We start from the raw sequence: 26,172 nt of genomic DNA, 5'->3' as shown, positions 1-26,172 counted from the left end.
ACAGGTGACACGTGGACCAAGTGACAGAGAGACAAGGGAGACGATCGCCGAGAGTGTGATCGGGGGGTCCGCAACCAAGCGACCCCGACAGATCAGGCGGCATAGAGGTCAGGGGACAGATCATCCACAACGGTGATCGGTGTCAGTAGCCAAGAGACCACCAGCAGACCAGTTCTCAGACTAACGCCTGGGCAGAACGCGAGAGCAATAGAGCACCGATCAGTCATCGGGTGCATAGTCATCGGGGTCTCGTGTTACACGCAGTTAAACTGGGACTGAGGTTCCCAGCGAGAGCGTTACGCATGGACCTCGCATGAGCACACCTCAGGGAATCATGCACGAGAGTGGCCTGAGGGAACTAGTAAACCAGTCAGTGATTGGTGATTCCCTCAACCCATTACGTGCGTGGCACCGTGAAGGGTAAGCTGTATACGCAGAGAGCAACGTGGTGAGTGTGCCTAGACCTGACGTTCTCCTAAGAGTATGCGTTACCCAGAGAGAAATATCCTAAGTTACTCCGCAAGGGCGTAACTTAGGCACACAAAGAGAAGCGCTAGAGCCCTTCCAGTAAGTGACACGTGTGTGGTTAGATGTGAGTTGCAGGCCTCCACGTGTCACCATCTGAGAGGGTGCGGTCCAGACAAAAGTGCACTCCGTACCACAGGTACAGACAGGCGCAGCCAAGCGCAGAGACGCGCAGACATGCACAGACTCTCACGCTCCCACTACTGATTCTGAAGGTACACTTCTCTGAAAAGCATAACAGGGTTCTGACACATGCCAGAAAAGCATAACAGAATTCTGTTATGCCCAAAGGAAAGAGACATAAAAGAGAATCAGGGGAGAGTGGGGGATACGAAAAACAGAGAGCAAGAGTTTTTCACACACACTACTAGTTTTCTAGTCTTTGGTGGTTCTGTGGACTAACTTGATCGTCGGAGTGCAAACGGCCGCTAGAGGCGCCGTCTTGTGTTTTGCAGGTCACGTTTGGAGATCCAAGAGAAGGTTCTGAGGGTGATTCTGTAGAAACGCAGTCGCGTAGACGGGACAAGAGTGCTACGAAGCGATTCCTCCACGTTCGAGTTGCCGGCAGGATCATTTGGCGCCCACCGTGGGGCACGAGTGAATCGTTGTCCCATATATACCACAGTTTTAAAGCTTACCAGAGTTTTATCAGTTTCTTGATAGAGAAAGATGCCTAGAAACAGACAACCATCACCTGCGCCATCTGCTGACGAAGGAGCTGTGACAATGGCGCAGGTCCTGGAAATGGTGCGCACGGCAGCGTCAAAGTTGAACAAGAGAGGATGCAGACGGAGTTGGCTGCGTCGCAAAGCAGGAACGACGAGCTGAATCGCGTCAACGAAGAGTTGAGAAGGACGCTGCAGGCGCAGAGGAACACATGTTGACGAAAGGGTGTCTAGGCAGCCCTCACCTCCAAGAGCGTTCCCCATGCCATTCTCCCCTGAGATCATGGGAACCATGGTGCCTCCCAACCTGGTGGGGGTGAAGGCATCGTTCAAGGGGGTAGAAGACCCGGAGGCGCATCTGACGGCGTTCCACACCCAGAGATGTTGTCTGGGGGTTCAGACGCTGTCTACTGCAAAATGTTTATGAGTACGCTCAGCGGAATCGCCATGGAGTGGTTCGTGAGCCTACCAGAAGGACATATCACGTCTTTCTCTCAGTTCTCGAAGCTCTTCACTGAACAATACATCGTCAACAAGGCACCTGCAGTGGTGTCCTACGATTGTTCGACGTGCGCCAATACCAGGGAGTCGCTGAAGGACTACCTCAACCGCTTTGGGGCACAAGTGGTTAGATTGCCCAGCAAAGATGAAGATATGCTGGTGCACGCGTTTAAGAAGGGAGTGCTGCCTGGCCCTTCAGCGAGTCTCTCATCAGGAGCCATCCCAGCACCTTTGCAGAGATCGACGACGTGCGGTGGCGCACATAGTGGCAGAAACAGAGGTTTCTGAGAAGAGGAAGTGCTGCACCACCAGACCGCGTGGAGGGCAAGGAAAGCCACAGCAAGCAAGGGTGCATGAGGCCAAGGAGGGGAAGAAGGTGCGGGAAAAACCTCGTCCCTATGCACCAGGCAAAGACCAGAGCAGGGGGCGTGCAAGGGAGAATAACGCACCCCCGAGATACGACTTCATGGTGGGATGGCGGATCTCATCGCCCTTCCTGCTGTAGCAGCAAGGCTACGAGTACCAGAGAAGACTGATAAGTACTTGGAAGGAAGAAAATGAATGGTGCGAGTTTCACCAGGCCTTTGGCATACACTTCACTCCTGCTTGGCGTTGGGGCACCAACTGGCAGAGTTGGTAAAGTCTGGTTTCCTACAGATTACTGCGTGAGCCACAGGGTGATCGCGCGTCAGGATCCCAGACTGGAGAACAGCAGCATGAAGTCCCAGTCCATGGGAAGTGCAGACGATCGCGGGAGGTTTCTCTGGTGGGGGATGCACAGCTTCACAGAGAAGGAGATACGCTCGATCGGTGATGGCGGTAGATGCAGTGAATGAGAGTCATTACCCTGAAGTGGACATTATCTTCAGGAAGGCTGATCTACGGGACGTTGTCCCGCACGACAACGACCCTGTGGTCATTTTCTCATCACAGCAGGAAGACGAGTGCATAGAGTACTCGTAGATCAAGGAAGCTCGGCAGACGTCATGTTCTGGCCAACATTCAACAAGTTACAGTTGTCCCCTGATCAGCTAAGACCGTATACCGGGTGTCTCTACGGTTTTGCAGGAGATCAGGTAGAGGTGCGGGGATACATCGAGCTGAGGACAACGTTCACTGACGGAACGACAGCCCGCACTGAAAAGATAAAGTACCTGGTGGTGAACGCCCCTTCTGCGTACAACGTTTTGTTGGGTAGGCCAACACTCAATAGGCTGGGCGCAATACCATCAACGAGGCACATGAAGTTGAAGCTGCCGTCGATGGAGGGAACCGTGATAACCATCAAGTCGGATCAGGCTGAGGCAAGACGCTGTTATGAGAACAGCTTGAAGCAAAAGAGAAGTGTGTGCCACGTCACCACAAAACCACCACCAGGCGTGCGCGAAGAGCGATCGGTGGTCAGGGAGACACAGGGCGCTCAGAGGATGGAGGATGCTGCGGTGGGGGCTCCCAGGTAGCCCAAGTTGAAGAAGAAGAGGAAGGCGCGATCACTCCTCGCGAGTCAGGGATCGCGAGGGCGGTCATCGCCAGTGAGAGAAGGCCCCACCCAGCTGAAGGATGGGTCGAAGTGGACGTCGGGGGAAGAAAGTTCAAGTTAGGGGGATCCCTCGTTGAAGAAGAGCGAAGGCTAATCATGGGTGTGATTGAGAAGCACATGAATGCCTTTGCATGGTCAGCATCCGACATGCCAGGAATCGACCCCGATTTCCTCTGCCATCGTCTGTCGATGGACCCTATGGTTCGACCTGTACGACAGAGGCGAAGGAAATTCAACGAGGAGAAGAGGAAGGTGATCCGCGACGAAGCACAGAAGCTCCTTGCCACAGGGCACATCAGAGAAATCCAGTACCCCCGAGTGGCTAGCGAATGTGGTACTGGTGCAGAAGGCAAGCGGCAAGTGGAGAATGTGCGTGGACTTCACTGACCTCAACAAGGCGTGCCTCAAGGATTCTTACCCCTTACCCAGTATAGATGCTCTAGTTGATAGCGCATCGGGGGGAAAGCTGCTCAGCTTCTTGGACGCTTTCTCGGGGTACAACCAGATCAGGATGCACCCCATGGATGAGTGCAAGACTGCGTTTATGACGGAACGGTCTTGCTATTGCTACAAGGTCATGCCATTCGAGTTAAAAAATGCGGGGGCTACCTACCAGCGGCTCATGGACAGGGTGCTCTCGCCCATGCTGGGAAGGAACGTACACGCCTATGTAGATGACATGGTGGTTACGTCCCAAGAGAAGAAGCATCATGCAGCTGATCTGGAAGAGCTATTCACCACCATTGCCAAGTACAGGCTGAAGCTCAACCCTGAGAAATGCATTTTTGGTGTGGAGGCTGGGAAGTTCTTGGGCTTCCTCTTGACAGAGCGGGGAATCGAAGCTAACCCGGAGAAGTGTGCGGCGATCGTGGCAATGAGGAGCCCAACGATGGTGAAGGAGGTGCAGCAGCTCACCGGTCGCTTGGCAGCTCTGTCCCGGTTTATGTCCGCTGGAGGGGAGAAAGGTCACCCATACTTCCAGTGTCTCAAACGCAACAGCAGATTTCTCTGGACACAGGAGTGCGAGGAGGCCTTCATCAAGTTAAAGGGGTATCTGGCGAGCCCACCAGTCTTGCGAAAACCCCAGGTAGGCATTCCTCTTCGACTATATTTTGCTGTGACGGAGAGAGCAGTCAGCTCAGTCCTGGTGCAAGAGCAGGACCAGGCCCAGAGGCCTGTTTACTTCGTGAGTAAAGTGCTGCAAGGCCCTGAAACAAGGTACCAAGCCCTCGAGAAGGCTGCTCTGGCGGTGGTGTTTTCAGCCAGAAGACTCAGGCATTACTTCCACAGCTTCACAGTGGTGGTGATGACTGATCTGCCTATCCAGAACGTATTGAAGAAACCTGATGTAGCAGGCAGGATGGTTAAATGGGCGGTAGAATTGTCAGAATTTGATATTCAGTACGAGCCCCGAGGACCGATCAAGGGGCAGGTGTTCGCGGACTTTGTAGTCGAGCTGTCATCGATGGCGACACCTGCAGAAGGGCTAGATTTCCGATGGGTGTTATCGGTGGATGGCTCCTCTAATCAGCAGGGAAGCGGCGCTGGAGTCATCCTGGAAGGACCAAACGGGGTACTGATCGAGCAGTCCCTCCGCTTTGCCTTCAAAGCTAGCAACAATCAGGCCGAGTATGAAGCCCTGATCGCAGGAATGTTGCTAGCAAGAGAAATGGGAGCAAGAAATCTGCTGGCCAAGAGCGACTCTTTACTGGTCACCGGGCAGGTTACGGGGGAGTTCCAAGCAAAGGTCCCCAGATGGCAGCCTACTTGGAGTATGTGCAGCTCCTGAAGACGTCATTCGCCGAGTTTGAGTTAGTGCACGTGCCAAGAGAGCAAAATGCCCGAGCAGACCTGCTTGCCAAGCTGGCCAGCTCAGGCAAGGGGGGGAAGCAGAGGACCGTCATTTAGGAGACCCTGAAGGTGCCGCGCGCGTTCGTATCAGACAACCAGGTGCTTCATGTATACAAGTCAATGGAGCGTCTAACGATCGGTCATCGGTCGTTGACCCAAGAAACGCTGAGAGCACCGAGGGTGAAATCGCGGCCGTCAAAGACCGATGAGTCGATGGAGGTCCATGCGGAGAAGGAACCCGACACCTGGATGACGCCATACCAGCTATACTTAGAAGATGGTGTACTCCCGCTCGATCTGGCAGAGGCAAAAAGAATAAAGAGGGGTTCAAGTAAGTTTACTCTTATAGATGGAAGCCTATTTAGATTTGGATTTTCTCACCCTGTGCAGATCTGTGTGCACGGCGAGCAATGCACCAGACTCATGTCTGAGCTGCACGAGGGGGTGTGCGGAAGCCACATAGGTGGTCGCGCTTTGGCAAGTAGAGTACTCCGCGCGGGGTACTACTGGCCAAAGCTGAAGGAAGATTGCATAAGGTTTGCTCAGCGATGCAAACAGTGTCAACTGCATGCAGACTGGCACAAGGCACCCCTGAGGAGTTGAGGTACATCCATAGCCCGTGGCCATTCCATACATGGGGGATTGACATCCTAGGACCCTTTCCCCTGGCGACAAGGCAGATGAAGTTCCTCATCGTGGCCATCGAGTACTTCACCAAGTGGGTGGAGGCAGAGCCAGTCGCGCACATCACCGCACAGAAAGTCGAGCACTTCGTCTGGAAGAACATCGTCTTCCGTTTCGGAATACCCAAGAGGCTGGTCTCCGACAATGGCACCCAGTTCACGAGTCATCAGCTGAGGAAGATGTGTGAAGAGCTAAAGATACAGCAGGTTTTCGCTTCAGTGGAACACCCACAAACCAATGGGCAGGTGGAGTCAGCAAATCGAGTACTGCTCAGGGGGCTGAAGCGAAGACTAGACAAGGTCAAAGGAGGCTGGGCAGAGGAGGTCCCCAGAATTGTATGGTCTTATCATACCACCCCACAGTCCAGCACCCATGAGACACCCTTCAGCCTTGTCTATGGGACAGACGCCATGATTCCTGTGGAGATACAGGAGAGTTCCCCCAGATTCTTGAACTTCGTTGCTGAAGAGTCCAATGAAGAGCGTAAGGTGAATCTGGACCTGCTAGACGAAGTGCGAGAAGAGGCCAGAGTCAGTGCTGAAGCCATGAAGAGAAGAGTAGAGCGGAGGCACAACTCTAAAGTGAGGCCCAGGCGCTTCCAGGAAGGTGATCTGGTGATGAGAAAGGCGCATCAGAATGACATGCAGAACAAGTTGTCCCCAAAGTGGACAGGCCCGTACAGAGTGGTGGAAACATTGGAGAACGGAGCCTATCGCCTAGAGACTTTGGAGGGAGGAGCAATCCCCAGAACGTGGAACGCCACCCATTTAAAATTTTATTTCAGTTAAAGTTGTACAGTAATGGCGTTCTCGCGCTAAAGTTACATGCTGTGTATGTGGTGGAAATAGTTGAACAGATGAGGGGGCACTCTTTTCCCTAAGGAGGGTTTTTAACGAGGCCACCCAATTAAAGAAATTTTTTTTTTCCAGCATATCAAGTGTGCTCAAGCATTAAAGTTAAAATCCTCCTTGCCCCAGGTGCAAGTGCAGGTGATTGGTTAGGCCCTACTTGCCCTAGGTGCAAGTACTGGCACCGATCTAAGTCTTCCTCACCCCAGGTGTGAGCGCAAGCAGTTAAGGGCTTGAAAAGCCAGGGGTGCTAGTAAGACCAAGAGAGGGGAAGGAAAGATTTTGACAAGGTCCTTACCCACTTGGCATACACCAATATTGGCCCAGTAAGGCTCTTAGTCCGAAACCCTTCTCACCCCATGAGTGAGGCAGGGAATGAGCGACTCAACCCGCCAAAGGGTGATGACCTTGGGGAAAGTAAGAGGGGTTAGCGAGAAACACTTTTCTTTCCCCAAGACGAGGCATCACCTCGAGCGATCGATGTCAAAGTCCTCTATGCACTTAGCGCTAGAGCGACAGAGAAGCTAAGTAAAGACTAAAGAACGATCACTGATGAGTCGTCAGTGATTGGCTAGTGGTGCAAAGCAGCGCACGAGGACTGTTAAACACCAAGCTAAGGGAACAGCTAGTCGGGACTAAGTAGAGGCCCAGAATAAGGGAGGCAGATCGCGCTAGGCCTAAGCTGGTTGACACTTAGTCATGTGCAAAGTGAAAGACAAAGCTTGAGATCGCGCTGAACTTAAGCTAGCTAACAGTTAGTCACGCGCATAAAGAAAAGCGAAGCCCAAGAAAAAGGCAAGAGAAGAAACTTATGCAAGAAAAGAAGCATTGAGATATTATATTCACAGTCAAGTCTTATACAATTTTGAAGTACAAAGAAAAATTGTGCAGAAGTGAAAATTTGCAAGAAGGAGAAAGGTTTAAGGGGAAGGAGGGAGGAGCTTTCCGTCCACCACTTCATGATAGATGCTGAACTGCAAGAGGTCCAGGTCTGGGAGAACGCATCTGACTTGCTCGAGTGCTAGCTCGAATCCATCAGTGAGGGCATCAGCACCCACGTTCATCAAGTCAGCCTTCTCTGCCTCCAGTTTTTGCTTTGAGGCTTCCGCAACATCCCTCTCAGTGGTCACGGCAGCAAGGGAGAAGGCAGCTTCAGACAGTTTGCCCACCACCTCCTCAAGTCTCTTCTCCCCAGCAGCAGTTGTTTCTTTGGTGGACTCGAGCTCCCCCACTAGCTGAGTGTTCAGTTGGCGCAGGGAGGAAGTCTCGGCCCTAAGCTCCACCACCGCGCAGTCCAAAGAGCTCACCGTCTGCCCCATCAAGATCTCCGTCTTGATGGTCTCTTGGACCTGCGCTAGGTATTCCCTCCTAGCCTTCTCCACCATGCCTCGCATCAGTTCAACGGACCCTTGAGCAGCTTCGAAGTCACTTCGCAGTGACTCCTTGTCGTGCTCAAGCTCCTTCACCCTCTTCTTCAGGGCTATTTGCTTGCGATGCTGGGTGGAGAACTCCAGAGAGAGCACTACCTGCCTTGCCAGGTGCATGTCCACCTCATCACCATTCCACTCGACGAGCTTCCGGTTGCTTATGAGCTGTCGAACCAGGGTGATGACCCTACTGAAATTCTCGTGGGTGGCCCCAGAAGCGCTTGGGCGCGAGCTAGACTCACCACATTCAGCAGTGGCGGTAGGGATTGGCAGCAGTGGTGGTGGTGCACCCCCAGTTTGGGCAGAAGCGCCCCCAGCAGGATGAGCGGATGGACCAGGTGATTGGCCTGCTGGGGGGGAAGATGGCAGTTTGGTAGTTGGAGGCAACTGCTAGCCTGGAGAAGGAAGGTTGGTGGGCTCTGAGGCAGTTTGAGCGCAGGGAGGAGGGGAAGACCCTTCCTCTACTTCCACCACCTCAATCTCTCCAGGCTGGAGAGATGAGGCCCCCTTAACTGCTGCTCTCTTCCTCTGGCGGTGTACAAGAGGAGAGCCTGAGCTCTCCTCTTCAGTTGAAGCAGCAGCAGCAGATGAAGTGGAAGCCTTCACCAGCCTCTTCCTTTTCTTCCCTTGCTCGGGGCCTTCAGCTGGCGCGACCGAGAGTGGAGGGGCTGCAATGGGCTCAGTTGTAGAAGAAGAGGAGCCAGTGCCCTTGGCTCCCCTACGTTTGGCAAGCTCCAATAAAGCTAGCCTCCTGTCCTTCCCCGACATTGAGTCTGCATAGATGAAAAAAGGAAGAGTTAGATGACCAAGGTATGCAAGTAAGTTAAAAAACACATAAAAGCATGCATGAAAAAGTGCAGGTATCCTAAGAGGGGAAAGAAGAGCTACCTATATACTTTTTTAAGGCCACCACGTCGAACTCGTCTTTGATGAGACGAGCAGAACTGTACTTGGCCCCCGGGAGCAGCCCGCACAGCTCGCGCTCATAGGGGGCCATAGCTTCGAGGTCCCTGGATTTCTTGAATTCAACTCCAGGAACCCAGTAGAGGGGGTACCCCTCGAGCAGATTTTGACTTTGAGGGGTAGCAGATATCATGTAGAATCTGCCCTTCCAATCTTTGAAGGATTGCTGGTACAGGCCTAGGAGCACCCGTCCAGCAACCCCGTTCAGGCTAACCCAGGACCTGTCCCCAGGGTTCTTCGCTTCGAAGAAGTAGAGGAACACGTCCACGGAGGCGTTGTGCCCGAAATAGCTGCAGAGGATCTGAAATGCCCGGATGAAGGCCCAGGCATTTGGATGGAGTTGGCAAGGCGCAACGTTTAACTCCATCATCAGCTCCTTTTCGAAGAAAGTGAAAAGGAGGCGCAGCTTCAACCTCTTGAAAATAGCGGAGTAGACGAAGACGAAGGGCACCCCATTGGTGGCCCTGTCATCCGCGCAGATAGGCATTCCTCGAGGAGGAATGCGGATTTGGATGTTGAAGTCGTTCTCCCTATCGATGGAGCAGGAAGGCTCATCGGGATTGCGACTTAGCAGGGACGTGAGATGACCCTTGGGCAGGAGGGTGGAGGTTTCAGCAAGCAATGCCAGGGGAGCCCATTCGTAGACTTTGGCATTGTCGTGGTAGGAGGTAGCCACAGGCGGTGGTGGAGCTGGCGCACTCGCGGAAGGCTGTGCACCAGAGGATGGGGCAATGATGCGCGCAGTTTGTTTCAAGCGAGCCATCGTGAGATAGCTGCAAATGGAGGAAAAACGAAAAAGTCAGAATGAATGGAAGACGAGGGAATGATGAATGTTTCGGTGAAAAGAGAGAGGGGAAAGGAGAAGGACATGCCCAGGCGAAAAGAGGAAGAAGAAGAAGCAGAAGCCAGAGCGAGAGCATGAAAAAAAAAACCCTAGCGCGGGTTCGAGAGAGGGAAATAGAGAAGATGAATGCATGATAACTAGAATGATAAATGCAATCGGTAAAGATGACCAAAAAGGGGCCAGGGAGAAGAAAAACCATACCTTTGGATGATCGCAAGAGATTGGGAAGCAGAGAATTTGAAGAAAGATGGGTGCGCAGAAGAGAAGTTCGCAGAGAATCTGGGAGTCGAATGAAGAAGATGAAGGAACAGTGAAAGGGCGCGCCAATTTGAATAAGAGAAGCGCTAGCGACACACCACGCTGGCCGTCGATGGGGCCACGTGTCGCGAGATTAAGGAAGGAAGTCCAAACGTTAAGAAGTAGCACGTGAGGTGGCACGTGATGCGGTCCCACTTGCCACGTGGACCAAAGGCACGACCACTTAGTCTCTTCGCCGAGAACGAGTTCACGACTCGAGACTGGGGGGCTTGTGATCCGATCGGTCATCGGTTGCAGATGACGTCAGCAGTAGAGAACCACGTGGGCCACTCACAGGGTGACACGTGGACCAGGTGACAGAGAGACAAGGGAGACGATCGCCGAGAGTGGTGATCGGGGGGTCCGTAACCAAGCGACCACCGACAGATTAGGCGGCATAGAGGTCAGGGGACAGATCATCCAGAACGGTGATCGGTGGTCAGTAACCAAGAGACCACCAGCAGACCAGTTCTCAGACTAACGCCTGGGAGCAGAACGCGAGAGATAGAGCACTGATCAGTCTTCGGTGCATAGTCATCGGGGTCTCGTGTTACACGCAGTTAAACTGGGACTGAGGTTCCCAGCGAGAGTGTTACGCATGGACCTCGCATGAGCACATCCCAGGGAATCATGCACGAGAGTGGCCTGAGGGAACTAGTAAACCAGTCAGTGACTGGTGATTCCCTCAACCCATTACGTGCGTGACACTGTGAAGGGTAAGTTGTATACGCAGAGAGCAACGATCGGTGAGTGTGCCTAGACCAGCCACACCTAACGTTCTCCTGAGAGTACACACTTACACAGTTTAGAGAAATATCCTTCGTTACTCCGCAAGGGCGTAACTTAGGCACACAAGGAGAAGCGCTAGAGCCCTTCCAAGAAGTGACACGTGTGTGGTTAGATGTGAGTTGCAGGCCTCCGCGTGTCATCTTTTGAGAGGGGTGCGGTCCAGACAAAAGAGCACTCCGTACCACTAAAGGTACAGACAGGCGCAGCCAAGCGCAGAGACGCGCAGACATGCACAGACTCTCACGCTCCCACTACTGATTCTGAAGGTACACTTTCTCTGAAAAGCATAACAGGGTTCTGACACATGCCAGAAAAGCATAACAGAATTCTATTATGCCCAGAAGCAGGGAAAGAGACATAAAAGAGAGAATCAGGGTGAGAGTGGGGGATACGAAAAATAGAGAGCAAGAGTTTTTCACACACACTACTAGTTTTCTAGTCTTTGGTGGTTCTGTGGACTAACTTGATCGTCGGAGTGCAAACGGCCGCTAGAGGCGCCGTCTGTGTGTTTTGCAGGTCACGTTTGGAGATCCAAGAGAAGGTTCTGAGGGTGATCTTGTAGAAAACACAGTCGCGTAGACGGGACAAAGAGTGCTACGAAGCGATTCCTCCACGTTCGAGTTGCCGGCAGGATCAGTTCCTCTTCCTTCCAAAGAGTTCGTTTCTGCGTTCCTTTCTCGTTGACATTTCCCTTCTGCACTCCTACCGCCTCTTTCTCCTTTGATCTTTTGGTTCTTTCGCCAACAGCTGATGCTAGCATGTCTACCAATCCTCCTTCCCCTAGAACCAAACCTCAAGATCTTTACGCGTGGGCCTCGTGCGAGCTCCTCGATGAGTGCTATAGCCTACTTTTTTCCAGGGCCTTGAGGGAACATGTGGAGGACCCGTGTTCCTATGATCATCGTGCCTTCGCGAAGAGGCATGATGACGACATCGCCGTGCTCCCTTGTACCTTAGGGGAGCCGGTGCGTGGGGATGAGCGGGCCAACAATGCAGTCTCCTTCTTCTACTTTTACCAGGTGGTCTTCAAAAGCATCGGCGTGCGCCTGCCCTTCTCCAGGTTTGAGAGGGAACTGCTGACGGAGATTAATGCTGCCCCGGCCCAGCTGTACCCTAACAGCTGGGCTTTCGTCAAAGCCTTCGACATACTATTTGGTTTCCTGGGGTGTGCACCCTCTGTGGACATCTTCCTTCACTTCTTTGAGGTGAAGAGGCAAAGGAACAACCTTTGGGTGACCCTCAGCAATGTTACCGGCAGGGTCCTCCTGACCCCATTCCAGCACTCCTTCACAGGGTGGAAGGGTAAGTTCTTCAAGTTTTGCTGTTCTGATCTCGTGCCTTCCTCCCTGGACGGCTTTCCACTGTACTGGGTGAGGGAGACAAGAGCCTTGAAGTCTAGGCCTCTTAAGAGGCTACCTTTGAACGACCAGGTGGCTTGTAAGATCTCGGCCGGGGCAGGGGGCTTTGACGCTGCCGCCTTGATAAGTTTGGAGTACAACGCTGAGGCCTTGGAGAAATATATATGTACGAGAGATTACCTTAAAACCTCCCATCCTTCGCCTTTACTGGCTTTTTGCACGACTAACCTTGTGGTGTCTTCACCATGTTTGTCTCCTTTGACGCAGGTTCGAAGATAGACCGACGACAGAGGTCGCAGCTTGCCCAGGCGTTGGGGGCCGAGAACGGGGCTGTGTCATCCTCCCGCTCAAACTCCGGAGGCCACTGAGATGTGGCCTGATATTGCTTTTCATATGAACATAGGGTCTGTACATGATTGCCCCATTTGTCCAATCTGCCGTTATCACGAACTTTATTTGTAACTCTTGATCTACACTTTGGCTTCGTTTAAGTGCTGCCCATTTTATTTTTGTGTATTTGCGTCTACTTCTGCTTCTTCTGCCATGCTGCGCTTGTTACCTTCGGCAGTCCCCTCCATTGTTTTTAGGAGGGTTTATTTTACCTGTATTGAGTGTCCACGCTTAAGGGGAGGCCTGCTCTGGGTGCCCTTAGCGTGTCTAACACTAGGGACAAAGTCGCGCTTTGGTGCTCACGCGCATGGAGAGGCCGATATAACCGCGCCGTATCGTCCATGTGGTGTCTCAAACACCAAGGCGACTGGTCCCTTATCTCTTTGGCGTTTGGTGCCCACGCCTGAGGAGAGGCCTATTACAACAGCGCCGTATCGTCCTCAGGGTGTCTAAAAACACCAAGGCGAAAGCTTCCGTCCGACACCGGGGCTAGTTATTCATACTTGAGGAGGGGGCGTCCCGGAGGAGTCCCTCAACCCCTGCTTAAGGACGAAGACTCCCGGATTTTACCTTATCGAACATCTGATACTGGGGCTAGCTATTCATACCTGAGGAGGGGGCGTCCCGAAGGAATCCCTTAACCCCTGCTCAAGGACTAAACTCCCGGATCTTGCCTCGTGTTGGACATACCTGTTATCTTGACCTCTAGGCGCATGCATGCGCTCTTACCACTTGCTTTGAATTCCGATGTCATCTCCCCATTTGGCGATGCCTACATTCTGGCGACGCCCCACCTTGGTGGCGTTTCCTTTGGCGACATGTCATTTGGCGATGCCCCTTCTTGGCGACGCCTGATCTTGTGACGCCTAATCTTGGCGACGCTTGATCTTGGCGGCGCCTCGTCTTGGCGATGCCTTATCATGGCGACGCCTGACGCTACTTTGAGTCTTTGTCTTTTATCTTCTTAACCTTTGGTCTTATACTTCGAACGAGAAGAGGAAAACTGAGACAAAGTTTTCTCGAACTTCTTTTTTTTACTTGGGTGACCTCATTAAAAAACCCCCGAGAGGGAAAAGAGTGTCCCCTTTACAAATCGTATTACATTACTCTCCACTAACATAACTCAACTGAAATAAAATTTCAAATTGGCCGCATTCCAACTGCGCGGAATGGGACCCCCTTCCAAAGTCTCTATGTTGTATGAACCATTCCCCTTGGCTTCGGTGATTCTGAAGGGTCCGGTCCATTTGGGAGACAATTTGTTCTCTAGCTCATATAGGTGAACTTTCCTCATGACTAAGTCACCAACCTAGAATTGCCGGGGCTTCACCTTGGGGCTATACTGTCGCTCCACTCTTCTCTTCACTGCCTCAGCCTTTATTCTTGCTTCTTCCCTGGCTTCGTCCAATAAGTCTAGATTCACTCGCCTCTCTTTGTTGGATTCTTCAGCCACAAAATTCTAGTAACGTGGCGAGCTCTCGTGAATCTCGACTGGGATCATCGCGTCTGACCCATATACTAGACTGAAAGGCGTTTCCATGGTGGCAGATTGGGGTGTGGTGTGGTACGCCCATACAATCCTCGGCACTTCTTCTGCCCACGCCCCTTTAGCTTTCTCCAGTCTTCTCTTCAGCCCTCTTAGCAAAACTCTATTCGCTAACTCTACTTGCCCATTTGTCTGGGGGTGTTCGACTGATGCGAACACCTGCTTGATGCCTACCTCTGCGCACAGGTTTCTCAGTTGTTGGCTTGCGAACTGGGTGTCGTTGTCGGATACCAGCCGCCTAGGCACGCCGAAGCGACACACAATGTTCTTCCAAACAAAGTGCTGCACCTTGTGCGCGGTGATCTGGGCCACGGGCTCCGCCTCTATCCACTTAGTGAAGTATTCAATGGCGACGATCAGGTACTTCATCTGCCTTATCACCAGGGGGAACGGGCCTAGGATGTCGATTCCCCACATATGAAAAGGCCATGGACTATATATGGATCTCAGCTCCTCTGGCGGCGCCTTGTGCCAATCAGCGTGCCTCTAACACTGCTTTCAACGCTGGGCATGCCGCATGCAATCCTCTCTCACTGTTGGCCAGTAGAAACCTGTGTGTACCACTTTAGAAGCTAAAGACCTTCCTCCCACGTGGCTCCCACAGATACCTTCGTGGAGTTCCGCCATTATCCTGGTGCACTCGTCGCCGCTTACGCACGTCAGGATAGGGTGTGTAAACCCATGTGCGAACAATACCCCGTCTACCAGGGTATATCTTGCGGCGTTCCTCTTAATCTTCTTGCCCTCCTCTGGTTCTGCTGGGAGAATCCCATCCGCCAGGTGCGCATGGTGCGAGTTCGACAAGAGTTTTGGCCACTCTATCAACTCGTGTTTGGCTTTGGGACACCAGCTTGCCAAGCGGGCCCAGCGTCAGGATCCCAACCGGCGGGCAGCGAAGGGCAGCAACACGAGGTGCCCATTCACGGTGAGATCCACACCATAGCTGGTGGATTCTCCGGCGGGGGGTGCACTGCATCGCAACGCAAGAAGTACGCGAGGTCAGTAATGTCAGTGGAAGTTTTTGAGGATCACTCACCCGACGTGGACATCACGTTCACCAAGGGGGACCTTAGGGACGTTGTGCCTCACGACAACGACCCTATTGTGATCTCGCTCGTCACGGCGGGAAGGACTGTCCACCGGGTGCTGGTCGACCAAGGAAGCTCAGCAGATGTAATGTTTTGGCCGACTTTTGAAAAGTTACAACCGTCCCCCGATCAACTAAGGCCATATGGGGGCTGCTTGTACGGTTTCGCCGGAGATCAAGTGGAGGTGAGGGGGTATATTGAGTTGAGGACGACCTTCACAGATGGTTTGGCCTCACGAACGGAGAAGATCAGGTATCTTGTCGTGAACGCATCGTCGGCATACAACATACTGTTGGGAAGGCCAAGGCCAACAGAACGGGAGTTGTGCCCTCGACAAGGCACATGAAGGTCAAACTACCGTCTGTGAGGGGTTTGATCATCATTATTTGCTCTGACCAGAAGGAGGCGAAGAAATGTTACGAAAACAGCCTCAAGAACTAGAGGTCTGTGTGCCACGTAACCACGACGCCTCCCCCTAACGCAGAGCCGGCGCAGGAAACTCGGCGAGTTTCAAATACGACGTTAGAGGTGGTCGCCGAGGGCGATGTGCCGATGGAGGATATAGAGGCCAGATCCAAGAACGTCGCTCAGTTGGAGGGGGAAAGAAACTGCTCGGAGACCGCCAGGGAAACCGGAATCGCGAGGGTGCTGATCGCCAGCGAAAGGAAACCTCAGCCAGTGGAGGAATGGCTCGAGAAGGAGATCAGTGGCAAGGTGTTTAAGTTGGGGAGAACCCTGGATAGCGAGACGCAAGACCAAATCACCAAGGTAATAAGTAGACATTTGGATGCGTTTGCGTGGGCTGCTTCGGACATTCCGGGAATCGACCCCAATTTCTTGTGCCACCGCTTAGCAATGGACCCCCAAGTCAGGCCCATCCGCCAAAGAAGGAGAAAGTTCAATGAGGAGAAGAGATAGGCGATCAAAGAAGAGACACAAAAACTCCTTACAGCAGGCCACATCAGGGAGATCCAATATCCAGAATGGCTCGCCAATGTTGTTCTGGTCAAGAAGAGTAACGGAAAATGGCGGATGTGTGTCGACTTCACAGACCTGAACAAGGCCTGCCCAAAGGATTCTTACCCTTTGCCAAGCATAGACGCCCTGGTGGATAGTGCATCAGGGTGCAAGCTGCTCAGTTTTCTGGATGCCTTCTCGGGGTACAACCAAATCAAAATGCATCCCATGCCTTCATGACGGAAAGGTCATGCTACTGCTACAGGGTAATGCCCTTCGGGTTGAAGAATGCGGGGGCCACGTACCAAAGGCTGATGGACAAGGTGCTCGCACCTATGCTCGGAAAGAATGTACAGGCATACGTTGACGACATGGTCGTGACGTCCCTGGAGAAAGACAAGCACGTCGCCGACTTGGAAGAGTTGTTCATCACGATAGCCAGGTACAAGCTGAAACTGAATCCTGAGAAGTGTGTTTTTGGTGTAGAAGTAGGGGAGTTGAGGGGAATCGAGGCTAACCCCGAGAACTGTGCCGCCATTTTGGCAATGAGGAGCCCCGCCACTGTGAAGGAGGTGCAGCAACTCAGGGGCGGATGGCCGCCCTGTCCCTATTCGTATCGGCAAGCGGAGAGAAGGGCCACCCATACTTCCAGTGTTTGAAGAGGAACAACAGGTTTGTCTGGACGAAGGAGTGTGAGGAGGCCTTCGTAAAGCTCAAGGAATATTTGGCGAGCCCACCAGTTCTATGCAAACCCCAAGCCGCAACACCACTCAGGCTGTATTTTGCCATAACTGAGAGGGCAATCAGCGCAGTGCTCGTCCAGGATCAAGATCAGGTCCAAAAACCCATTTACTTTGTTAGCAAGGTGTTGCAAGGCCTAGAAGTGAGGTACCAGGCCTTAGAAAAGGCAGCGTTAGCGGTTGTATTTTCGGCGAGGAGACTGCGCCATTACTTCCAGAGCTTTACGGTGTTGGTAATGACTAACGTGCCCATCCAGAAGGTTTTGAAGAAACCAGATGTAGCTGGAAGAATGGTGAAGTGGGCGGTGGAACTGTCGGAATTCGACATCAAGTACGAGCCCCGGGGACCGATCAAGGGGCAAATTTTTGCTAATTTTGTGGTCGAGCTGTCTTCCGAAACAACGCAAAACCCCACGGATGACTTTCGTTGGGTGCTCTCGGTGTATGGGTCGTCCAACTAGCTGGGCAGCGGGGCTGGGGTCATTTTGGAGGGACCCAACGGTGTGTTGATCGAGCAATCACTGAGGTTTGCTTTCAAAGCAAGCAACAACCAAGCGGAATATGAGGCCTTGATCGCCGGTATCCTGTTGGCAAAAGAGATGGGAGCGAAGGTACTAATGGCCAAAAGCAACTCGCTGCTGGTCACTGGACAGGTAACTGGCGAGTTCCAAGCCAAGGATCTGCAGATGGCAGCCTACCTGGAGTACGTGCAAGAGATAAATGGATCTTTCGCTTTATTTGAAGTGGTGCACGTGCCAAGAGAGCAGAATGCCCGAGCTGACTTGTTAGCCAAGCTCGCCAGTTCGGGCAAGGGTGGCAGACAGAGGACTGTCATTCAAGAAACCTTTAAAGCGCCTCGAGCATTCGTGGCAGACCACCAGGTTCTTCATGTCTGCAGATCGACGGAAAGAACGGCGAGAAGCCATAGATCCCTAACGCAGGAAACTTTGAGGACGCCGAGGGTCAGAGCGCGCCCAGCAGAAGAGATGGGAACGATGCAAGTTTGCGCTGTCCACGAGCCAGACACGTGGATAACACCATACCAACGCTATTTAGCGGATGGCGTGCTTCCAGTCGACTCAACAAAGGCTAGAAAGATAAAGAAGAGTTCCAGCAAGTTTACCCTTATTGACGGCGAGCTGTACAGGTTCGGATTTACACACCCTCTTCTTGTGTGTGTACATGGAGAGAAGTGCACGAGGATTATGGCTGAGCTCCATGAGGGGATTTGCGGGAGCCACATTGGAGGTCGATCGCTGGCAACAAGGACTATCCGTGCAGGCTATTACTGGCCCACGATGAGGGAAGATTGCAAGAGATATGCCCAGCGCTGCAAGCAATGCCAGCAGCACGCCGACTGGCACAAGGCGCCCCCAGAAGAGTTAAAGTCAATCTACAGCCCTTGGCCTTTCCCCACGTGGGGAATCGACATCCTAGGACCCTTCCCGTTGGCAATCAGACAAATGAAGTATTTGGTTGTGGCGATCGAATACTTCACGAAATGGATTGAAGCTGAACCAGTAGCCCAGATCACCGCGCACAAAATCCAAAATTTCGTATGGAAGAATATTGTGTGCCGTTTTGGCGTGCCCAAGCGTCTAGTATCAGACAATGGGACCCAGTTCGCAAGCCACCTGTTGAAGAAGTTGTGCGAGGACATCGGGACCCAACAGGTCTTTGCTTCCGTGGAACACCCGCAAACGAATGGCCAAGTGGAGTCCGCTAATCGGGTTCTGCTTAGAGGATTGAAGAGGAGGTTGGAAAAGGCCAAGGGGTCTTGGGCTGAGGAGGCTCCCCGCATAGTGTGGGCATATCATACTACTGAGCAATCGGGAACCCACGAAACCCCGTTTAGCTTAGTGTACGGGTGCGATGCGATGATTCCAGTTGAAATCCAGGAGAGCTAGCCGAGATTTCTGAACTTCGTGCCGGAAGACTCGAATGAAGAAAGGAGGATAAACATGGATTTGCTGGATGAGGTCAGGGAGGAAGCGCGGGTGAAGCCCGAAGCAGTAAAGAGAAGGGTCGAGCGCAAATACAACTCCAAGATAAAGCCGAGGCAGTTCAGAGATGGCGACCTGGTGATGAGGAAGGCCCACCAGTATGAGATGGAGAACAAATTGTCACCCAAGTGGACAGGTCCATTCAGAATAACCGAAGCACTCGGGAATGGCGCCTACCGCTTGGAGACGCTGGAGGGAGGGGCGATTCCTCGCACTTGGAATGCCACCCACCTCAAGTTTTACTACAGTTAAGGCATTGTAAGTAGCAATAAACTCCAACAGTTTAAGATGTATCAGTTTAAACAATTTTTCAAAGGGGCACTCTTTTTTCCCTGAGAAGGGTTTTTAATGAGGCCACCCAATAAAGAAGGTTTCGAAAGTTATCGAAGTTTCCCAGTTATTAAGTTTGCATGCTGTTTGTTTTTCAAGTTAGTGGGGTAAGATTAAAAATGGAAAATCCAAATCGCATGCATCCAGTACAAAAACTTTCGAAACGTGAAGTCTTAAAAACCCTCATCGCCACCCGGCGAACGGGGGTGCAAGTTTAAATTTTTAAGTCCTCACCACCACTCGGCGATCGGAGGCACAAGTATTAAAATTTTTCTGACCGCCACCAGGCGAGAAAGAGATTTGAAAGACCTCCTCGACTTGAGCGGGCGTAGGCGAGAAAAAGATTTAAAAGTCCTCCTCGCTTTGAGCGAGTGTAGGAGAGAAGAGATTTAAAAAGACCTCCTCGCCTTGAGCGGGTGTGGGCGAGAAAAGATTTAAAAGACCTCCTCGCCTCGAGCGAGCGCAATCAAGAACATTTTAAAAGACCTCTTTGCGTGAGCGTATTGAGGCAAGATGAAAGTCCTCAGTGCATCTGGGGAGGAGGAGATGTAGCCCCTGGGCAAGTTGAGGCATCAGGGAAAGTCCTTCTCACCCTTGAGTGAGTTCAGGCAAGATGAAACTGAAAAGCCAGGGGTGTTAACGATCTCAAGTACAGGAAAGGAGGGTTGGAGAAAAACTCTTTCCCCTTGAGTGAGGCACCAATATTGGCCTAGTAAGACCAATTAAGTCATAAGTTAAAGGGTGGTAGGAGAGGTCCGCAGAGGGCACCCCACCACCCAAATCATTGTTCTGAAACTCAGGGAGGTAGAGAAGGATCCGAAAGGCGCCTCTACCCCCAGATGAGGGGACAGTGATGCGAGTTATTTCAGGGTAAAGACTCGGGGAGGGCAGAGGGAGATCCGAAAGGCAACTCTCCTCCCAATCGAGCAAAGATGACATCGGGAGGTGGTCCCGCAGGGAACACTCTTAGTTAAGGGGAAGGTGATGTCGCCAGAAGCCCATTGCACGAGAGTGAAACAGAAGAGAATTGCATGGCAAGGGCCGCGCCAGCAAAGTTATAGGCGACGACGTAGAAATGCCTTTGGCCCTTGGTAGATCGGGCGAGAAAGGGTTCAGATATTAAGATCGACCTAAGCCCTTTTTACCGGGTAAGTGATGTCGTGTTAAACATTATTGTTTCAAGTTAACCGTTTGTTTAAGTTAAGAAGGGTTGCAGAAAGTTAAGTGTCGGTTCGTACAAGGCACGTTGAGTGGAGAAAAACCATACAGCTAAACAAGTTAATTGCATTACAGATAAGTCAAAAGATTATACATATATATATATATACATGTGCACATGAGTACCAAACAGTTCGAACAGAATGAAAGTTATTACAGACCAAGGTAAAACATAAGAGTTTCAAGGCGATAAATCAGTTGGGGGTACGATTCTGCCGTCCATCACCTCGTTGTATATTGAGAACTCGGAGAGATCAAGGTCGGGATATTTGCAAGCGAACTGCTCCAAGGCAGCACCAAAGCCGGAAGTGAGAACTTGGGCAGCCTCAAGCTTAAGCTCGTTGATCTTCGTCTTGAACCCACTGTTCTCTTCACGAACCCGGGTGACTTCAAGCTCGAGCCCGCTGTCCTCCTCGCGAACTCGGGCAAGCTCAACAACAGTTTTGCTAAGTTCTTGGGAAGCCTTGTCCCGCTCTTGCTCAACCTTCCCCAGAAGAGTCTCCCTCTCGACCGACCTCTTCTCTAAGTTGGCCATCTTCTCGGTGCCAGTCTTCTTTGCCTCCTCCAGCGCGGCAATTTTCTCCCTCAGAGGGACGATCTTGCTCTCCAGTTCGACAGCGTCTTGAAGTTTGTCGTGAAGCTTTTTGCGCAGCCCTTTGTTGTCTTTGCGCATGCTCTGGAGCTCATCCTTGAGGGCATTTTCGACCCGCGAGAACTCGAGGCCTTGCATCAGCATGTCGCACTTGGTCTTCTGGGTCACGGCTTTCGCGGTGCTTGCCACCTCCTGTTTGACCCGGTTATCGAGCTCAAACTTCTCCAAGGAGTTTTTGAGCCCTTCGCTGACGATTTGAGGAAGACAATCGTCGACCATTGCACTTAGGCGCACGGTAAAGGACTTCAGAGCTTCTTGAAGAGCGGCTGGGAGGCTTAAGGTTGCTGGGGGTGGCAGGGTTTGGTGCTCACCACCACCCTCACAAGGTTGAATTGCGGGGGAAGCTTCGAGGCGTGGTAGTGAGGCGGGCAGCTCTTCGGCGACTTGATTGGAGCCTTGGGTATCAGCAAGTTGCTCAGGAGCAGCCTCAGAAACTGAAGCGTTTGAAAGTGGAACATCCCCAACGGACTCAAATGGTGTGGAGGCGCTGGGGGGGTTTTAAATGAAGTTTGGAGCGGCGCTCTCAATTGTTGGGGGCTCTGTCACCGCCACCCTTTTCCTCTTGCAGATTAGCCCATCCTCAGTGGGTTCATCCGTTTCTTTGTCAGACACTACCCTAGGGGCCTTCCTCTTGGCCTTCTTGAGGGGTAGTTTCTTGCGTTGGGGGGCTAGAAGGGTGGCAGCTGCAGGTGGATCGGCTGGCGAAGATTGGCCTTGGGCAGCAGCGATCTCCGCGACAGAGTTCGGAACTGTTTGGGAGCCCGCCGCCAGCTTGTGGCGCCTAGCAATGGCACGTAGCTCAGCCATCTTGTCCTTTCCCAGCATCATATCTGCATTAGTGGCCCACAATTAGTTCGGCAGTTAACAATGCAAAGAAAGATAAGTAATGTAAGACAATACATAGCGAAAGCTAAAACTACACACAAGTCAAAACAGCGTCGTCAAGGCAAATGTCGGACGATACAAGTGTAAGCTAAGGGAGCCTCATACCATACCATACTTCTGGCTGAGAAGGTACCCCATTTAGCTTGGTGTACGGTGTTGAAGATGGTTGCTGCCCCTTCAAGATTGTGTTTGATGAAGACTCATATGTAGTGTTTGATGAAGACTTATATGTACATTTTGCTTTGCTTTAAGTGTGTCTTAGTTAGTGCTTAGAGGTTGTCTAAGAGTGGGCTTTTTGCTGAGTAACTCACCTCATAACCACTGACCATGTGATAAGAACAAGCATAAGTTTTCTTAAACTGTTTTTCACATGTTTTACAAAAAACACGTTTACTGCATAAAAATAAATCTGTTCTTTTCTAAATAAACAGATTCATTTTCTACACTGATGCCTTGGCTATGTCTTGTGAAAATTAGATTTTGTGCATCAGGTATTTTGACTAAGTCTTCTTCTTTTCAAAACGACTGAGTTTTAAATAGTTAAACTTTCTCTGTTTTCGTTTTGAAAAAAAAATAAAAAAAAAATAAATCTGTTCATCTGTAAATGAATAGATTCTTTTTCTCTCTGGTGCCATGACAAGCTTAAACGTTTTCAGTTTTATCTCTGCACCAGAATGGTTGACTAAGTCACCTCTCTTAACAGATTCTCTAACTGCTTTTTGAAAATAAATCTGTTCATTTTATTTTCAATCTGTTCATTTTATAACAACTTTAACTGTTTTTTAAATATCTGTTATAAGTTGGTTCTCTATAAAAGGCAAACTTGTTTCCTGAGTTAAAGATCAATTCAACAGTTCATACATTTGCAAAAACAAGTTTTTACAGCAGAGAATCAAAGGTTTACAAAGGATTAGCATTTGTTCTTCAAAGATTTCAAAAATCACAACGTGCTTGTTCTTGGTTTGGTTCCAAAAGCTTGGTGTGAGGTGCAGCTACTGTTCTAGCAATCTTGCCTACTGGTTTAAGGCAGATCTTTGTAACCTCAATCAGGTGTAGTCGTTTCACTTCTTATTACTTGTAATAGTTCGCCGAGATTTCTGAACTTCGTGTCAGAAGACTCGAACGAAGAAAGGAGGATGAACTTGGATTTGCTAGATGAGGTAGGGAGGAAGCGCGGGTGAAGGCCGAAGCAGTAAAGAGAAGGGTCGAGCGCAAATACAACTCCAAGATAAAGCCGAGGCAGTTCAGAGATGGCGACCTGGTGATGAGGAAGGCCCATCAGTACGAGATGGAAAACAAATTGTCACCCAAGTGGACAGGTCCATTCAGAATAACCGAAGCACTCGGGAATGGCGCCTACCGCTTGGAGACACTGGAGGGAGGGGCGATTCCTCGCACTTGGAACGCCACCCACCTCAAGTTTTACTACAGTTAAGCCATTGTAAGTAGCAATAAACTCCAACAGTTTAAGATGTATCAGTTTAAACAATTTTTCAAGGGGGCACTCTTTTTTCCCTGAGAAGGGTTTTTAATAAGGCCACCCAATAAAGAAGGTTTCGAAGGTTATCGAAGTTTCCCAGTTATTAAGTTTGCATGCTGTTTGTTTTTCAAGATAGTGGGGTAAGATTAAAAATGGAGAAGCCAAATCGCACGCATCCAGCACAAAACTTTCGAAACATAAAGTCTTAAAAACCCCTCATTGCCACCCGGCGACCGAGGGTGCAAGTTCAAGCTTTAAGCCCTCATCGCCACTCGGCGATCGGAGGCACAAGTATTAAAATTTTTCCGACCGCCACTAGGCGAGAAAGAGGTTTAAAAGACCTCCTCGCCTGGAGCGAGTGTAGGCGAGAAAGAAATTTAAAAGACCTCCTCGCCTTGAGCGAGTGCAGGCAAGAAAGAGATTTAAAAGACCTCCTCGCCTTGAGCGAGTGTAGGCGAGAAAGAGATTTAAAAGACCTCCTAGCCCCGAGCGAGTGTAGGCGAGAAAAGATTAAAGTCCTACTCGCCCTGAGCGAGCACAGGCAAGAACAGATCACAAGACCTCTTTGCGTGAGCAAATTGAGGCAAGTTGCAAGTCCTCAGTGAATCCGGGGAAGAGGAGATGTAACCCCTGGGCAAGTTGAGGCACCAGAAAAAGTCCTCCTCACCCTCGAGTGAGTTCAGGCAAGATGAGACTGAAAAGCCAGGGGTGTTAACGATCTCAAGTACGGGAAAGGAGGGTCGGAGAAAAACTCTTTCCCCTTGAGTGAGGCACCAATATTGGCCTAGTAAGACCAGTTAAGCTAGAAGTTAAAGGGGGGGGGGGAGAGGCTTGCAGAGGGCACCCCACCACCCAAATCATTGTTCTGAAACTCAGGGAGGTAGAGAAGGATCCGAAAGGCGCCTCTACTCCTAGATGAGGGGACAATGATGCAAGTTATTTCAAGATAAAGACTCGGGGAAAGCGGAGGGAGATCCGAAAGGAAGCTCTCCTCCCATACGGGCAAAGATGAAATTAGAAGGTGGTCCCGCAGAGAACATTCTCAGTTAAGGGAGGGGGATGTCGCCAGAAGCCAATGCGCAAGATCAAAATAGAAAAAGATTGCGATGGCAAGGGCCGTGCCAGCGAAGTTCTAGGTGGCAACGTAAAATGCCTTTGGCCCTTGGTAGCTTGGGCGAGAGAGGGTTCAGATATTAAGATTGACCTAAGCCTTTCTTTACCAAGTAAGTGATTTGGTGTTAAACGTTATTGTTTCGAGTTAACCGTTTGTTTAAGTTAAGAAGGTTTGTAGAAAGTTAAGTACCGGTTGGTATAAAGCACGATGAGTTGAGAAAAACCGTACAGCTAAACAAGTTAATTGCACGACAAATAAGTTAGAAGATTATACATATGTATATATGCGTGCACATGAGTATCAAATAGTTTAAACAGAATGAAAATTACAGAACAAAGTCAAGTACAAGAGTTTTTAAGGCGATAAGTCGATGAGGGGGACGATCTTGCCATCCACAACCTCATTGTACCCAGAAAACTCCGAGAGGTCCAGATCGGGGAATTTGCAAGCAAACTGCTCCAGAGCTGCTCCGAAGCCGGAAGTGAGAACTTGGGCAGCATCGAGCTGAAGCTCATCGACCTTTGTCTTCAACCCGCTGTTCTCTTCATCGAGCTCGTCAGCTTTCTTCTTGAGCTCGCTGTTTTCTTCACGAGCTTGAGCAAGCTCCGCAGCAGTTTCAGCTAATTCCTGGGAGGCCTTGTCCCGATCCTGCTCAACTCTTCCCAGAAGAGTCTCCCTCTCGATCGATCTCTTCTCTAGGTTGGCCACCTGTTGGGCATCGACTTTCTTCGCCTCCTCCAGCTTGGCGATTTTCTCCCTCAAGGGGACGAGCTTGCTCTCCAGCTCGATGGTCTCCTGAAGCTTGTCGTGCAGTTTTCTACGCAATTCATTCTTGTCATCGCGCACGCATCGGAGCTCGTCTTTGAGAGCATTCTCGACCCGCGAGAACTCGATGCCTTGCAGCAAAATGTTGCACTTGATCTTCTCAGCTTCAGCCTTCGCGGTGCTTGCGACTTCTTGATGGATGCGGCAGTCGAGTTCTAGCTTCTCCAAGTTGCCTTTCAGCCCTTCGACGACGATGTGAGGGAGGCACTCGTCGGCCATAGCATGAAGACGCGTATTGAAGTTTTTCAAGGCCTCTTGGTGGGAGGATGGAAGACCCGGTGTTGATGGAGGGGGCGGGGGTTGGTGCTCACCACCACCCTCGCAAGGTTGGATCACGGGGGAGCTTCGAGGCGTGGTGGTGAGGTGGGCAGCTCTTCGGCGGCTTGGATGGAGGCTTGTGTATCAGCAAGTTGCTCGAGGGCGACCTCAGCAACTGAAGCGTTTGAAAGTGGAACCTCCCCAGCGGACTCGAATGGTGTGGAGGCGCTGGGGGGGTTCTCAATGAAGTTTGGAGCGACGCTCTCAATTACTGAGGGCTCTGCCACCACCACGCTCTTCCTCTTGCAGATTAGTCCATCCTCAGTGGCTTCATCCGTCTCTTCATCAGACACTACCCTACGGGCCTTCCTCTTGGCCTTCTTGAGGGGTAGTT

At 51.2% G+C, this 26,172-nt stretch overlaps 1 protein-coding gene across 1 annotated transcript; it reads right to left on the bottom strand.

Moving 5' to 3' along the window:
- Nucleotides 1-20,745: 20,745 nt before the first annotated feature.
- Nucleotides 20,746-25,739, bottom strand: LOC137817123 (uncharacterized). The gene is made up of 3 exons (XM_068620353.1): nt 25,085-25,739; nt 21,783-22,046; nt 20,746-21,650 (listed from the first exon to the last, which is right to left on the bottom strand). The coding sequence occupies exons 1-3, from the start codon at nt 25,737-25,739 to the stop codon at nt 20,746-20,748; spliced, it is 1,824 nt and encodes a 607-aa protein (XP_068476454.1).
- Between the last annotated feature and the right edge of the window lie 433 nt (nt 25,740-26,172).

This window comes from Phaseolus vulgaris, unplaced genomic scaffold (genome assembly GCF_000499845.2).
Source record: "Phaseolus vulgaris cultivar G19833 unplaced genomic scaffold, P. vulgaris v2.0 scaffold_16, whole genome shotgun sequence".
Lineage (NCBI taxonomy): Eukaryota > Viridiplantae > Streptophyta > Magnoliopsida > Fabales > Fabaceae > Phaseolus > Phaseolus vulgaris.
Note: the sequence above shows the minus strand (reverse complement) of the source record. Positions and strands in the feature narration are given on the sequence as shown.